We start from the raw sequence: 17,270 nt of genomic DNA on the forward strand, positions 1-17,270 counted from the left end.
TGAGCATGTTCACTGGATGCACATCGCTGCTGGAGAGGAGACAGATGTGTGACAGCAGACTCATCGAGCTTGAGGTGACTCTGCAGGTAACGCTGCTTTGTCCTCCGTAGCCCACCTGCACGCACCCGTTTTGTAAATCACACAGCGTTTTCTGTCACTTGGTGTTGATTTTACGCTGATGAAGTTTGAACTTGTGTTGTTTTTTTCCTTCTCTGTTGAGCCACAGTGGGTATGAATGCCAAAAATAAAAAAAAGTCCTCATTTCCTGTGTGTATATTAAACACTTCAGGCTTCACGTACAGCTGTTCGCTTGACTTCCGCACTAATCGGCTGCTGCGAGTCAAAAAGAAAGCTGAACAGCAGAACAAAAAAGTCCGTCCTCTGTGTGCAAGTTCCCCATTATGAATCTCAATCAACTTTTTACACTGTGCACACATGAACAAGCATTGATTCCCACCCTGTTAACTCCCACAATTAGCCATAAGTGGGTAATGAAACGCCCTTCATGAATATCAATATGCGTGTAAGTGTTTTTGTCCTACTGGTCTGTTTCAGTGGGAGTAAATGGAAAAGTGTGAGATTAAAACAGAGTCATTTCATCGTGACGCCGAGGTGCAGGCAGGCAGGCGGGCAGGCGGGCGGGCTGAGGCAAGGTTAAAGTGTTATTTACTGGCTTTCATTCAGTTAGAGTGTGAGCGTGTCACAGCAGCGGTCAATGTTCAGAGAGCAGCGGCCTTTAGAAAAAAAATCGAATATAAAAAACGGGTGACAACAGTGTGTCAGCGACGGTGGCAGGGATGATTGGACACCAGCGCGCTTTCCCCTTGACAGACCTTGATAAAAGGAAACTCTAATTAAATGCAATGTGACAGAAGAACACGGTGACATCGGACGGCTCAGCAGACGTGGACGGTCGAGATACGCCTTTTAATTGATTGACTGTTACGTGCTGTTTTTCCGTCCGCGGCCCGCTCGTCTCAACAATTTCTGTGTTATTGTTTCTTTCTATTAGGAAATAGCACCAGAAAGCGTTCAGCCCAGGTGACGAGCCGCATGTCGGCTGTGCAGAACTGTGACTCGAGCTTAAATTGAGCAATTAGCCACATGGCAAAATGTTAATAACGGCCTCACCTCGCCCCTTCCTCTCTTAGACGGCATCGTATTCAACGCAATTTAGATTCGTCCTTCAGTATTCAAACAACTTGGAACATTTTTTTAATTGCTTAAATGTTGCGTTTAGCCGCTCTTTTACTCCCCCTTACTGACACAACATGAACATCAGCCATGTTTACAGCTGGATTTAAAGGGAAACGCCACCAATTTGAAAGTTTAAAGTATGTTTACAGGTCTTGGGGACGACTACTGCACCTGTGGAAGGAAAAATAAAGAAATAGGAGTATAAAGCCTTTTTTTGTCCCCAGAGGAAGTTGCATGTAATCTGATAAATTATCTCCAGTGATGATATTCAGTTGGTAATTTGCATTGTGGGTAATGTAGGCAAAACCAGGTTTTAAAAAGGGAGAAAACTATGAGTGGCACACGTCACACGTTAAAGGTGCACTCTGTAGTTTTAGTTTTGGCACTTCACTGACCTTAAAGGACGACACAGCTTTATTCTGTTTTACTTTGTTTTTATGTGGCGGACCCTGCCACCTTTCTAGATTCAAACAGTGTTCTGGGATCTTATTTTCCTCTGAGAACAGTTTGTTTATCAGGTTATGGAAATAATACATATTCCTGATTTTGCATAATTATCTCATTAATGTTGTTAATATTAAAACAAATCTGAGTTTGAAATTCTTTTCAAAACTACACAGTGTCCCTTTAAGTTATGGATTCATATTACTGCTGCAATAATGTGTCTGCTTCTGCATTTTCTTGCTGTAGATGTTAAAGGGTTCAACCCATAAAAACTAAATCACAAAATTCAGAGACATGGTTTTCAGTGAAGTGATGTAGTGTTGATATTTTAAATCTAGTTTGTCAGTAAACATGAACTATGACCTGATATTTCAGGCAGCTGCAGCAACGTATTTTATCTATAACTCATTTAATTAGTTTAACACGGCAGCATCTTATTAACCTCTGTGGCTTTTGCTCTGCTGATCCCCGTCTCCCTCCTTTTTCCTCCAACCAGTAAATGTGTCTCAAGTTTGTCTTTCCCTTCATCTCCTCTCCTCTCTGTTAGAGACAGCTGCTGAGCTGCATTCGAGGTGGAAACTGCCCCGGACCCAACGTCAGCTCCCTGCAGTTGCCTGGAGATGTGAATTTCTTCGCCAACCAACTGGCTGTGCCCACCATGGAGTTCGCCTTCGAGCAGACCAAAGCAGAGGAGGTAAAACCCGAGCCAAAACACACCAGACTCGTTTACTTCCACTGCTTTGTTTTGTCCGCCGATGACCCTCCGTTTTCAGACGATCCTCTCGTTATCATCTCCCTGTCGGTCGACAGGTGTACGACCGCTGAGCAGAGGAGCTGTTCCCACATTGTCTCTCGGTTTCTGACAGAAAGCTCTGAGGAGATTTAATTGGATAAACTTCTGAGTTTGTCACAACACACAGCCTGTTCTTCTTAAGCTCTTAATTGGAAGTAAACAGCTTTTCCACGGCGTAAAAAGAAAAGTGTCATCTTAAAAAGAAAAAGGCACCGTATCGCCGTAATGATTTGTCCAATCCTGACACAGCGGAGATCGGATGTGATAACAACCATCTGCTGCCTATCAGACTCATTTTGCTTTGATAGAATAAGACATTTCAACATCATTTACAGACCCCGTCCTGACACACTGCAGTATGGATTATGTGATTATGTGAGCAACAAATACACATCACAGAGCTTACAAATTATGCAAACCCCCATTTACTTCCATTAAAAATGCAGTATTGATGTTTGTTGCACAGCCTTGAGGCGACAGCGCGGAGATTCAGCCGCGGCTACGTCGGCCCACTCAAATTTGGAACTTGTAGCGAGGACAGCAACTTTGAGCTTAATTACTGCGGGAGATCTTCATGATGTTTATCTGCCCTCGAGGCATCTTCACAACCTGAAAATAATAGGTAGTGGAGGGTGAAATCCAGAGCGTTGGCTTTATTTTGTAAGAGAGACAAAAAACAACCTAAATTGATGTGATTCTGACGCATAAATATGTTTGACTCTGCGAGGGGGGGAAGTCCGGTGTGCATACATTAGCATTAACTGTGGTCAAAAATCTGTGGGTAATCTAATTCCCTGTATTATTTATTGTCTTTACTGAGACTTAATGCAGTGTTTCACAGCTGGACAGATGGCCCACGCATTAAACGGGCTGTCTGTGCAGTAGAAAGACAAATATTTGTGTTATTGGCGCCACATGAGCAGAGAAAACGGAGAGAAGGGCGTGTGATACCCCCCTTTTGTTCATTATTATATCAAGCAAATTATTTCTGGGATTCCCCTGCGTACCACTCGAGGTAACTGAGCCATAGTTTGAGAAGAGTCACTGTTCATATAAACTTAACACTTCCCCTGTCGGTTGGAAATTTAAATACCTAAATAACATTTTCAGGAGGGTGTTGTGGAAATCTCATTTACTGTCGAGGTTCCATGATGCACTTTGTAATGTAGCCATCTTTCCTCAAGTCGCACTCGACCGAAGTCGTGTTGGATTTATTATATTGATGTTAAACTTTAGAAGATGTAAAGTTGAGTTGCAGAGTTATGAAAAATAATAACACGACGTTTCACAATTGGCCTGATGGACAGACAGCGATACATTTTCTTATAATTTTCCTCTAGGCAGCATCTGCTGAACCACGTGTGACACCTAGTGGTGAAATTCAGTATCATCGGTCTGGTCCAGTGTTTGGTTTTGGCGATCCAAGTGGGCGGCTGTGGCTCAGTGGTAGAACCAGCGTGTTGTTATCTGAAGGTCGCCGGTTTGATTCCCCTAGTCTGCATGACAAACTGCTCCTGATGTGCTGTTTGCCACCTTGCAGGGCAGCCACCACCATCAGTGTATGAACATATGAATCAAAATAAGTCGCTTTGGACGAAAGCGACTGATAAATGCCGTCAAAGCAAACAGTTTAAAAACATTTCCATCAGTAGAACTCTGCCTCCAGCTGGGACATTAACTGCTATAGTCTGACCATGTAACTTCAACGAAGCGTCACCATCTATAATTTCAAGTAAATGAATGAATAAATGCAGAGTGGTGTGGAAATAAATGTATCTGGGGATAAGCAATCAAAGATTTATATAATTCTACCAAATGTGTTGACTAAAACTCCATTTCCCCGTCTCTGTAAGGTCGTTGGTCGGTAATTGTGTTCTCCTCATCATCACATTAGTTCAGTCAACAGGAGCAGTGTTAGTCTGAACTATATCTTTTCAAAATCTCCAACCATCAATACACATCTCCTCCTGCACACGTCTGGCTGAGCAACATCTCCTGGGGACTCCTAACAGGTTAGGACACCAGTAGTCGTTTTACAAACTCAAGTTCAGAAAGTTGATAAAATATCGTTTCCTCCAGGCCGGAAGGCAGGACCAAAAAAATCCACGACTGTGAGAATGTTTGGCCGGTTTGGACAGATTTTTCTACTCTCAGACGCTCGGGGAATACTGGCTCAGGTGAGTTACATATATCTTAGATGATGAACTCAACCGTGATGAGGAAGGTCAAATATCCTGTAGGCAGGAAGTAAGTAGGTATTAAGTAATGCATGACCTGGATCGGTGGCCTGCATGAGTTATCATATCGCTTGAACTTCTCCCACGACAACACTCTTCTCTCCGCTGAGCTACAGTGACCTCTTATAGACATGAAGTTACATTCTCACAGTGTATAAACAGGAACCTTCTCGGGTGAAATTTGTTGCTGCACTGTTTTTTTCTGTTTATAGCAAAACATCCTTCAACACTGATATTTATGCAAGTAAGTTTTTGTGCAAATTAAGTGCACCGTGTGGGCTGGAAGCAACATTTTAAATGGCAGATATCTCTGCACCTGGGAACATAATCATTGATAGAACTGTTTTTGTCAGATTGCATTGTTTTGGTCTAAACAAATGGAGCTCCAAATGCCATAAGCACCGTCAGCGGCCCAGATTCCCCTCAGTTGTACATCAGTCATGTTTCTTAACAGTCATATCTCTCAATTTTCTCCCACACGCTGAGCACAGATTGTGTTCTGCTCTTTGGTGTTTCCCACCATGACGGATTATTGATGTTGTCATGGTGAATGGCCCATATTTTAAAGAGGAGGCCGTGGAGTTATGATACTTTTTTTACAAATTTCTAGATTTCTTTCCTGCCCACCAAAATATTCAGAGGATAGAAGCAGAGCAGTGGTGGAAAGTAACTAAGTAGCTTTACTTGAGGACTGTTTTTGATTCAAATGTTGTGGCACTTTATCTTTATAGTGTTGCTTTATTCCATGTTTAAAGGAGCTAACAAAATGGTAATGAGCCTCTATAGAAAACACACAGCTGAGTGTGTTAAGTGCAGCAGTACGAGTGCTGAGAGGAGATCTTTTCTTGTTTGTTTTAATAGACAAGAGAAAGAGTAACAGTGTCCTGGTGTAGTAAAAGAGGGGGTTTTCGCCTGTGGCTAAAGATAAGCAGTGACTCTGTACTGTTGTTACTTTAGCATGCAGTTCATTCCAACACCTTTGGGCTGAAAACAGAGCCCTCACCAAGATAAGTGATCACAGTGTCCGTGGATTGACCTTGAGGCCAACCGTCAAGAGACAAAAGAGCTGAACCGTTTCATAAGAGTGTTTGGTTTGACCAGCGTCTGGCCTGCCTCGCGGTTTTTAAGCTGGGAGGAAGCTGCAACAGGGAGCCGCTGTAGTGAATGGAAAAGAGAAATGGTGTTTGGAGGCACCGGCGCTGACTAGCTGCAGAGGTCTGGTGGCAAACGCAGGGCCTCCGGCAAGGAGAGAAGTTGTAGCGGTCCATGTGGGAGGTGTATCTGGATGAGCATCTGGGCCACATCTCGAGAGAGGAGAGGGCAAATCTGTAAATATCTGATGTTGCACGGGCGGGATCTAATGGTGAGAGCTGCTGTTGCCGTGTTTGTTGAGAAGTCCAGGGTCACACACACATTTCCAAGTTGATACGTGTGGAACCAGAGAGCGCAGACAGACTACAGATGGCCTTCACTGAACCACAAATACATACGGTGAAACAAGGGAGAGTATTAAGCTCTTCATATTCTAATACACGGCTGAAAAAAAAGCAAAATGTGAACACCGATAGCTTTGATAATGTCTTCGGCTCCGTCTGCTCTCACACCTACATGTTCACAGTTTCTCCTCCTGCATCTTGTGTTAATGTGTCCTCTTCCTCTGCTTTTGTTCTTTAAAAGAAGTTGGAAAACAGCTTTTACGTGCTTACTGGATTGGAGTGTCGAGTGCTCTCACCAGTGTGCCACAGATGCATTCTTCATGTGACCTTGATGTCCGACGAACCATCCATCATACCGCGACGCCCCGAGAGTCTCGTGTTGCAAACTATCACATCATATTACAAAATAAAAGTTCAAAAAGGAGGACGTGATGCGAAGGTCTAATGATCTCCAGCAGAATACTTAGTTACAATCGACCAGCGGGGTGTGTGTAGACGTGTGTGTTGCTAATTCTGGGAAGTGGGAATCAGATTTGGGTTCATTAGACCTGAATGAGAGTGAGATTTATGAAACAGAACCATGAGAGCCAAACAAAAGAGAAATAAAAAGAGTACATATGCAAAAGTTGAATCTTCAGATTATACAACTGGCTCCTGAAGTGCACGCGACATCACACGCTGATTTCTCATAACGTAAGATTAATTTAGGGATATTTTCTTTCAAGAAACTCATAAAATAATGTTCTCAGCTGTATTGGGTTATAAATCTCAGAAGGGCAAAGTTTAGAGGAGACAGGAGAGTGTGTTGAGGTCTTTGAGGTGATTTATCACAGCAGATACATACGGTGCAAACATCACAAACACCTCTTTGAGCCACTTCTGCCTCCATGTTCCAGGGTTGTTCAATATTCCAGACCGCTATATGTGATCTACTGTGTGTGTAATTGTATTCATTCATCCTCATGTGCCCAATAAACCGAGTTGTGGTGCTGGTAATGTGTGTGAAAACCACCAGATGTTGTGTAGCAGTGCCTCGGCGTTCGTGACAGGAGTGTGGTTCGGTGAACATTTGTTTTCTCGTTTAGCATCTGTTTTTCTCTCACCCCATGAAAGTTTTCTGCTCTTTGCAGTAACGCTCCCCACACTGTCTCATGACTGTTCAACCCCCCTCCCCGCCGCCGCCGCCATCATTTCAATAAAGTTTTGTTTTAGAAAGTTTGCACAGTTGTTGTAAGATAGCCTCCTGACAACAACTGCAAAACTTTCAGGCATCACAGAGATGTTCTTTTGTAGAAGAAAGCAGAAGTAGAGGATGATGATCTGCAGATTTCAACCTCATCATAATTACTGATCTGAAAAAATGACATGACTAATAAAAAAACACAGCCATCACATCATTATATTGATTCACAGCAATGTAACACCATTCTCTAAAAAAGCTCCTTCATTACATCTTTCCTCACCACCGTGCACAGAAGTCTGGAAGTCAAATTCCATGCGACTGATGCGATGCATGCGTGGGAGTTGTCTCTGACATGTGTCATCGAGCTCTGGCTTTGGGGACCGAGAACAGAACTCAGACAGGCTGCTGAGGTGTGAGAAGAATATCTGACATCCCCTCGTCTTTGCCGCTCCTCGGTTCAGGGCCACGCGGAGGTTCAGGTGGGGGATTAATAGAGCCAGAGGGATCTTCATCCTGACATTGGCATGTACTTTCAGACCGGAGGCCATTAGTGCAACTCCCTGCAGGCAATTATAGTCCAAACATGTAAGGACTAAAACTTTGACATTTTGCACTCCTGCCTTTTTCTGTGGCATCCTTACATTTCCCAAAAAGGCAAAATCAATGAAATGTTTTGCTGAATATCTCACATATTCGTCTTTAGCCCTATTGTTGTTTTTGTTGTACTGGGTCAGGCATGTGTGAGCTGACCAATCAGAGCAGACTGGGTATTTGGGAGGAGGGGCCTTAAAGAGACAGCGTTTCAGACAGAGGTGGAGTGCAGTGCTGCAGGACTGGACTGTATATAAAAACACATGTGTTTTTTGAGCACTAAAGCATGTAAATCTATTCTGTTAGCAACCTAAAATTAGAGAATTATAACCCTGAAAAGAAGCATAAGTCTCTTGAACAAAATGGAGCATAGAAAGCAACTCTGCAAGATTCCCTGGCGTCACCTTAATGTCTTCTCTCACTACATCAGTACGAGGTGTAACTATGTCTTTGCAGATTGTACCTCTTGTGCTAGTAAACACTTGATGTCTGACAGGCTGCAATACAAACCTTTGTGTTCAGACAGAAGGATAAGGTAGCTTTTTTGGGTGACTGGGCCTCAAAATGTGTCTCTGATGGTCTCAATATCTGAACATTTTTGCTTTCATAAGTGGCCTCACCTGTCCTACAATACTGTACGAAGTACTGCTGGGAGAAATGCTTCAAATCCCACAGTAAGATCAAGCATTAAGTGGCAGTGGAGTGGGAAAGTAAGATATATATTACGCATATGTCCGTAAACTTCATTTAACGCATATTTGACAAGCTGCTTTAGATTTGGCAGCAATTTCATCACACCAGTTCTCCAGGAGCACATCAGGTCTTAATTTATTATTGCCTCTTACAGCAGAAATACCGTTTTATTGCACCAATTTACAGTGACATTCAGTCCATTTGAAATGGTATCGCTCAGCCTGCATGTTGGGCTGTAAAACACAGTAAATGGAGTCTTGTTAAGTGGCAGTAGATACCTGTCAGCGCCTCTAACCAGCCTGGAAGTCTGAAGCTGATGAAAATCGATAGAAAGATATTACATCTGCATCCAGCTCTCCCCTGCACAGCTGTCAGGCCAACACGTCCTTTGGCGCCTCAAACGGTGATGATACCAGGGAGGAGTCACGCACGCTCACACAGCCACGCGCACGTGTGTGAACATATGCATATCTCTCCCATCTGACGCATCGTACTTGAGGTAATTCCATCGGCAACTTTGAAGATGAGGCTGAGTAACGCTGAGAGGGCACGTGAATGAGATCTGTGGAGCAGATGGAGGATTCAGGGTGAGAGTGAGGAGGAGGAGGAGGAGGAAGGTGGTAAAGTTAGAGTAAGATGATGGGTTGTGAACATCAATAAATCATTACCATATTAGATTTGAGCCGCTGGCACAAAAACCCATATATCTATGCTGAGATGATTCTCAGTCTCTAGAGTTCTCTACACTATGCCTCTTACTCTTTTTACCAATTTGCTGGAATAATGTATGAAGAAAAGGAATTGCAATGTGATCGGGGCTCTATTTCCAGACTTAAAAAAGCTCCCACAACGCCAAAGCATAATAGACATCATAAAACAGGTTTCACAGTAGTGTATCACTGCACATGACAAGTAAACTGATCTCAAAGTGCAACACGATCCCCAGAGTAAATGTTAGCTAATAATGTTTCTGCAAAAGTCAAAACTTACCATTTCTTTATGTTGCAACTTTATATTTGTGTTGGTTAAATTTTCTATAAGGCTGGACTTATCGTCTGATAAGGTTTAGGCACAAAACCACTCGGACGCTAAGGAAAGCATCTTGGTTCGGGCTGAAACAGCCAGCTCAAATTAAATTGAATTATCAAATACCCTAACCCTCCTTAAAAAACACTTGATTTGTCGCCACAAAAGTGGCTAAAGGTGGGACACCATCCTGTGAAAAATAGCTAGTGGCTTGTATTAATGTCACCACCGTATCCTCCTCCTCCTGATGTGAAAGTCACCTGATAAGTGTATAATTTGAACCACAATTATATCCGGTCAACTGGTTTGTAAAAGTAGAGTACCCCTTTTTGCAATCCATCCATCCTTTTGTCTGTTTGTTGGGATTTACAAGCAGTTTATCACAGGGTTAACATATATATGATCATTTATGCCCAATTTCACAATTGTAAAATACAGCTACTTTATAGATTTCTGCATGTTGTTGGATTGTGGGGAAACACCTGGATGAGCACCTGGAAGAACAACCCACACAGAGACAGCACGTAAAGCAACATACACTACAGTCAATTGGTGATTACCAAACTTGGATTTTCTTGATGTTAGGCAACAATAGGAGCGTCCTGGACTACGACTGAAAGCAGACAGAAATGGTGGTTTTGGTTCCCTGTGGAAGATGAAATAATAAAGGAAAAGCAGCAGTAACTATACCACTGACAAGAGCCTTTACAGTATGTAAGAGTAGAGTTAAAAAGACAACGGGCATTGTTTGCGGTTTCAATCGTTCAGCTTTGCTTTAAGAACATCATTAGGAGACGGTGAAGGTGTTTATGAGATCCTCACAGTGTCATAGGAACAGCAGCATTTCCTCACAGCGTGTCTGTACAGATGGTGTTTTGACCGTGTTTTCTTAGTTGTCACACAACAAGTCTATTTTTTTCTGTTTCACCTGCTTAACAACAGTGACACTTTGGACTAGCAGTAGTCTGTGTAGTCACAAACAGACAGCTCAGCTAGTGTGCTGCTCATGCTACGCCTCCTCTGTAGAGATGGTGATTTTCATACTTTTATATGCTTTTTTTTAAAGTTGGATGCACCAGTGAGTCTGCTCCATTTCAATGCACCAGTGCACCGCTTAACACATAACAGCGAGGGCTGGTGAAAGTGTTTAAATGGAGAGTAATCTGTCAGCCAGCAGCAGCAACCATGTAATTGTCAGCGTCCAATATGATTGTTTTGTAAGCCTGAATGAAATTCATCAGTTCTCTGTCTTATCCCTCAAAATGTTTGTGTTTGCTTGGGCCTTGATGTCGAGGTCAAGGCACTTGAACTGAGCAGGGAACCCCCCTATATCCTGACTGAGACGTCTTTTAAATTGTCAGCAGACTCCACCTATTCGGCACACAAATGGAGGAAATGGTTCGGATCCAGTATCAAGGTCCAATGTGCAGAATTTAGCTGCATTTAGCAGTGAGGTTGCAGATCGCAACCAACTGAACAACCCTTTCCTCACCTTCTCCTACAATTGGGGGCCTAAAAACGTCAAAATGTGAAAGGACCTCTCCAGAGTCTGTGTTTATTCTGTCTGTTGTGGACTACATAATTATCAATATTTCAGTATTTCTGCTTCCATTTCTGCCAATAGATCTCACTAAATCCCACACATTGGACCTGGAACCTCAGTAATGGTGTTTTTGCTGAAGTAATGTATCTTTGGGAGCTTTTATCTTGTTGCATTACCATGTTGTTATGAGTCTGACCTGTTTTTAGATTCTTGCTTGTATTCAACATATTTCTTCAGCATTTCATCTCCAGTTTTTGATATATAAAAAGTCCACGTCTCAGTGTTTGTTGATGACTGTAGAGACACTACCACCCTCTGGTTCTCACGGTTAGCTGAAGAATATTTTAGGCTCTAATATATTCGTCTCTTTTGATTCTAAACTTTAGTGGTTTGCTGAAACAGCAAACTTCTCTGTCAGCTGTTCAACATGGCTCATTAGTACCAAATGTATGCAGGCAATCTTATTATTTACTGTGGTGAAACTACCGCTTGCAGGCAAGAATGATCTCAGTGTCTGCAGTATGAACCTGACCAGTATCAGAGTTGGCTGTACCAGGTGACACCTTCTCTGAACCCAAATTCAACTTAAATACTTGAGAAACATCTTTGTTCTGTAATAATTACTGGTATATTGTTCCCCATTTTATATGGATCATATGTCAAAACAAACCAGATCTACTGCAACCATTTAACATGGAAACTGATTATATTCTGACATATATGTACGTAACTGACTGGTTAAAACACTGAGCCTCTGAATTACTCAGTATAGCTCAGTGGATAGGTGGCTTGCTGGCACTATTTCATGTTTTATGCAGTTGTTGCACTGGTGAGTCACATTTAAACAAGTCAGACTACTTGTGGTGTTGAGCATGCCTCGGGCATGTTAGCCATAAACTGGCAGAGAATCCAGGAAATGAGTGACAGCGCATTTTACAAACTAAGAGAGGGATTCTGTGAGCCCATAAATGAAGAAAATTGAAGCTTGTGTAGCGAAAAGGTGTGTGCCTGGTAGAAGTGGTAGACTTATCGAATAAATTGTGCAGAATTGGTGTTGAGGTATGACTCTGCGAGGGCTTTTGCCTACAATATCACTGAGTGCAACACTGGTTGAACTCCCACATGAATAATTAACTATTCATTTTTTAAAATGTTTTTTTCCTCTCCTTATCTGTTTATTGGGCTGTCGACTAATTTCCATGTATCAGACGATGAAGTACAGTCTCGCAGTAGCTGATGCAGCAGAAGTGATTTATCTGTGGATGAGCTGTTTGGTCCACTTAACGTTACTGGAGAGGAAGATAATCAGCACTTTTCTGTACGTCCAGCATTTTATTTCGCTCTTCAAATACTGATCGCCCGGAAAACATCCACCAATCTTTTTATGACACAGCAGTTTGTTTATGAAAGATATTATTCAGCATCACATCCCTTAAATGGCCTCTGAGTCACCACTTGAAGCTGGAGATGGGAACATGGAGAAGCTGATATTGAGCTGTTGTTTGACTCAGCCGAGGGTCATTCTGAGTTGAATTCCGGTGAATTAATTTATTCTTTTCTTCATTCTCATAGTTTGAGTCATCCTGAACTACACATTGCAGGAATCACACGTAATATACAGTTATTGGAACCACTGACATCTTCTTTACATGTTGGGTAACCAACAAGTTGCGTCAACTAGTGAACTTGTTGATCATCATCATCATCGTGACCACTAAAAACAGTCTAGTGTTAAAGAAACTGAGATAAAAAATTCCTCGATCCGTCCCTTTACCTGGATCTGCTCCGAAAGTCCTGTCCTGGGCTGAGATCTATTCTCTATCCAGGTTTTGCAAAGATCCAGTCAGTAGTTTTTGTGTAACCCTCCAGCAAACCAACAGATAAACTGACAAACAAACAGGCGCGAGTGTGGGTGTGGATGGTGAAACACATCTGAGCTGAGCCTTCCTCCTCCGTGCACCAGTCAGTGCTACCAGTCCAATTAGCGACACGTCTTGTGAGAATGGAGTTGGAGTTGAGGGTAAATCTACACTGAAGTAATCTCTGTAAACAGTTAGTTGCCTTTTGATGCAGTAAACTTTTTGAAAAAGGCTAACGTACTTTCATTTTAGCCAATGCTCTCTGCCTCTTTTGCTCTCCACACCTGCATGCAACCCACTCGAATGTGATTGGTCATAACTACTCGGACTACAAATGGACTACAAAGAGAAACAGAATGCTTCTGATAGCGAGATCACGTCCCCTACGTGCAGATTCTGCATTCACATCCAGATATCTGTTTATAGAGATTACAGCATAAATAATACCACTGCTATACAAGTTACCAACCCTTATCAAACGTCTTTGCACCCTGCTGATCTGAGGCTGGGTGGCTTGTTTGATGGTTTGACGTTCCTCACACAAATCAAATTATTCCTCCTTGAAACATCACTGTTGGAGACGTAGCTGTCAGTTCTCCCTGCCAGCCTGATGCACGTCAAAGCTCTGCTGAACAAAGTTGTACACTGAATCAGCCTCATCTGAGACTGACTGAGAAAAAAAAACAAGCAGTTGCCAGATGTTTCATCATTTTCTACTACACTTTAAGAACAGCCTGTTTTAAACTCACACTCACAATGTACAGTTGGTTATGGGCTCAGCTGAAATCCAGTATGGCTTTGATTCACAAAGTCCTTATCATAACAAGTGATAAGTAAGCTCAGAAAGGTTGAAGACAAGGTAATTCTTATTCTTACTCTAAATCTTCTCTCCTGATCCACTTATCCGTATTGTACATCTCCGCCCATACAACACAACTACAAAGATGTTAAACTGTGTTTCCAGTAAGATTTCTTTAAGGATCTTGGTAGTTTATCAGAAGATTGATAGTATCTTCATAGCTGTAGCAACTGTTTCTGTGAAACAAGGCAACTGCTTATAATTGGTGAGAACTACAAAAAAAAGGTTAATCTTACGCAACATGAATTGTTTGATAGTCTAATGTGTCGTAAACAAACCAAATCAACACTTTAGCCAACTCATTAACAACAATGATTCCACCAAAAGGTATAGAATTGATTGAGAAATCAATCCATGTTGACATATGTTCAATTGAAACAGTACGAAGACAATATGTGAAATATTTGACCTCATCAACTTCTTTATTATATATACATATATTAAGTGGCCCTTTGTTATGGCCTTATTGGATACAACAGCTGAAGGAGTGATAGGAATGCGAGCGAGGGGGAAGGATATGCAGCAAAGGCCTCAGGTCAGACCTGAACACTGGGCTCACGCTCCACCAACCGACTCACTGGAACTTTTGGAAATATATCCTTATTCTGAATATGATGCCAGTGACATATCTCCTGTCCAAACAAAACAAGTTTGGGTTCACCGGTTACAGGTTACAGTATCATGATTGGGTGTGAAAGCGAGGTTCACCACTTTGTCAAACACATAATGTATGAAGGATATTACTACATGGGCTTGGAAACACTATGTGGTACTGTTAATGGTAAATAGTTCATTTGCAAACAAGTGCATTCTGTTTTATTTACATTTTCTTCCCAGATTGCATCTTTACTATCAGGCGTTTCCAAATGTGCCTTTACATTTTGTTCTCAACTCTCCTTTCTGTCCGAGCTCATTCTTTGTTCCTTCACGACGCTATTTTTTGTATTTTTGTTGCCTTTGGCCTTTAGTCCGTCCCCCTGGTATCTGCTCCTCTGTGTCTTAATCCTGAGTGTTTTCACTGCTATTCTCTCTTCATCTAGCTATCATTAGTCTCTCTTTACGGTCAACTATGACCTTAAGCTGTCAGAGCCGTTTAAACAAAAGTCAAGTAGATTTTTACATTTATTATTATTCATTTCTTCCTTTCAGGTACAGTATCCTCCTATTTTCTCTAATGCTGTGATATATGCGATGAATTCCAAATAATAAAGATTAATGTCAGTCCAGTAAGGCAAGTAAATCCTATTCGGAGAATAAGAAAGTAGGTAAACTGATTTAAGGGTTTACCCTCCACTGCATTCCGTAGTTATTAATCTTCATCACTCCTCTCTCACTCTTGTCCTCCTCTGTATCTTCCCCTCTTTGTGCGTCACCCACACCACTTTAATAGGAAATGAAAGCTTCTCTCCAGCTCTCTCCCTCTTTCTCCTGCCTCAGCACCACCCAACCCTCTCAAAGATACACACTCATACACACCCTCAACAGATGTTCGGTCCAATCAACTGGATTAGAGGGTTTAGTACCGGTATCAATTACCTCCTCAGGAACAGTCTGTGCCAGAATTTGTCCCTAGCCAAACTGCTGGACCCTCTGGAATCTGTGGAGAGGATGATGCAAATGAAAGAGGGCAATTTGTTGTTTTCATTTTTTTGTGTGTGTGTTTTCTATAGTGAAATTCCTCATTTCATGTTTTCCATTTCAGGAGCAAGGGAGCAAATTATACATTTTTTTAGAGTCAGATCTGTGATTTCACAGCATGTTTGAACTGTGCTTCACCCAGATCGAACCTCATGAGTGCTATTCACCGTGTTTTTGCATAAAGTACATATCATGCATTGACCTTCAGTCTTGCTACATCTTGCTGCTATTTCATATTATGGTAGAAATCACTTAATATTGCACTCTCAGTCCAGGGGATTAAACCAATCAATTAATATATTCTTTGTCTTAAACGTCCATCAGCTTTATTCAGATTTATTCCCACTTGATGTCCCAGTTTCAACATGGGATCATTTAAGTGCAATCAATTGTAATCTAGTCTAATGTAATTCTACCTAATCTATTAATATTAATGTGTTTTCCATGATTCATTACAGACAGTCAGCAGCGTTTGTCGTCACAGTTGAATTCATCAACACGTCCTCGTACCTAAACGACTGAATAGGTTCGATTGCCGGTGACGCCCTAAATAATATAACTACGGGTGAGAGGCAAACCGTACCTTTGGTATATGCTTAATGTTTGGTTCCATTTAGGCAAGAAAACTACTTGGTTAGGTTTGAAAAAACATCCTGGTTTGAGTTTAAATAACCATGTCACTTATGTAACTTAAGTGACAATTGTACATTGCCTACCTATCCTCAGTTATGTAATGTATGTGATGTAAATTAACTGTGTTAGTCATTTAAAATGACTCCCATTGACTTTGTTTCACACTGGATGTGAACAGAGGTCTTCTGGGCTACAGTCCTGTGTTTGTTTAACCCGACCGCCCTCCCCAACTTCACCTTTATGCAAACCTAGTCGCTCTGCATACTGCATTCCCTGACTTCCTCCTTTGCTGCTGTAATAATTACTACAGCCACTAGAGGTTCCCGCCTAACAAGAAATATAAATACAACTTGTATTAAGCTGCTTTCACAGTCAACCTACGTATATGCTTGTTTTTTCTGATGAAGACAGGCTGGAATTCATAGTGGCTTTCTTTAAAATGCAGATATTTACACAACAATAATCACACAACAGAAAAGAAGAGCAAGATAACGGAGGCTCAGGCTCAGGCAACAACTGAGCAGAGGACAGAGATGAAAGCAGCGAAGAAAGAATTACTGTATATTTCTTGTTGAGAGCTGAAAGAATACATGAAGGATAATTGTTTTACTTTACATTCCGGGTGTAATACCAGTTTATAATTAGTCCTCATTTAGGGTATGTTAGCGATGTTATCAATGTGATGCACAGTAGATATAAACACTGATTAGTTTAGCTCAGAAATGTTTTGTTCTTCTCTAACCCCTTCAGTTACCGTAGAAACAGGGATTCATTTTTAACCTGGTAGCTTCTTAAGTTTCAAACAAACAACAAGTCTCAATTTTGTTAATTAGAGAAGTTTGACTGGAGATAGCAAGACATGTTTTCACATATTGTTTAATTTATGGAATGCTTTTTCCCAAATAATATGCAGTATATTATGCAGTATATTTTAGTATACATTATGTACTACAATTGGTTTCTATGGTTTTGGCAGAATGTCCAAATTGTGTTCAGGCAAGATACGAGAGAATGCAGTGGCTGGTCTTCTCTACAAACTGATAATTGTACTCTAGTTTTACTTGTTTGTATCCCAAATAATCATACAATTATAAATTCAGTCATCAGTATACCGAAAAAGGATGGTAAACATATCCAG

General features: G+C 41.5%; 1 protein-coding gene and 1 long non-coding RNA gene across 10 annotated transcripts in view; one reads left to right on the top strand and one right to left on the bottom strand.

Moving 5' to 3' along the window:
• Positions 1 to 17,270, top strand: part of naaladl2 (N-acetylated alpha-linked acidic dipeptidase like 2) — a 422,647-nt gene that overhangs the window by 317,352 nt on the left and 88,025 nt on the right. For all 9 annotated transcript variants that reach the window (XM_030432206.1, XM_030432202.1, XM_030432201.1 and 6 more), the window contains one exon: positions 2,189 to 2,335. In XM_030432206.1, coding sequence (XP_030288066.1) covers positions 2,189 to 2,335 — 147 coding nt within the window. The remainder of the gene's footprint in view (positions 1 to 2,188; positions 2,336 to 17,270) is intronic.
• The window catches only part of LOC115590793 (uncharacterized), a 99,709-nt gene continuing 91,171 nt past the window's right edge, over positions 8,733 to 17,270 (bottom strand). The window contains exon 3 of the long non-coding RNA XR_003985834.1: positions 8,733 to 9,136. This is a non-coding gene — a long non-coding RNA (uncharacterized LOC115590793). The remainder of the gene's footprint in view (positions 9,137 to 17,270) is intronic.

Source organism: Sparus aurata, chromosome 11 (assembly GCF_900880675.1).
Source record: "Sparus aurata chromosome 11, fSpaAur1.1, whole genome shotgun sequence".
Classification (NCBI taxonomy): Eukaryota; Metazoa; Chordata; class Actinopteri; order Spariformes; family Sparidae; genus Sparus; species Sparus aurata.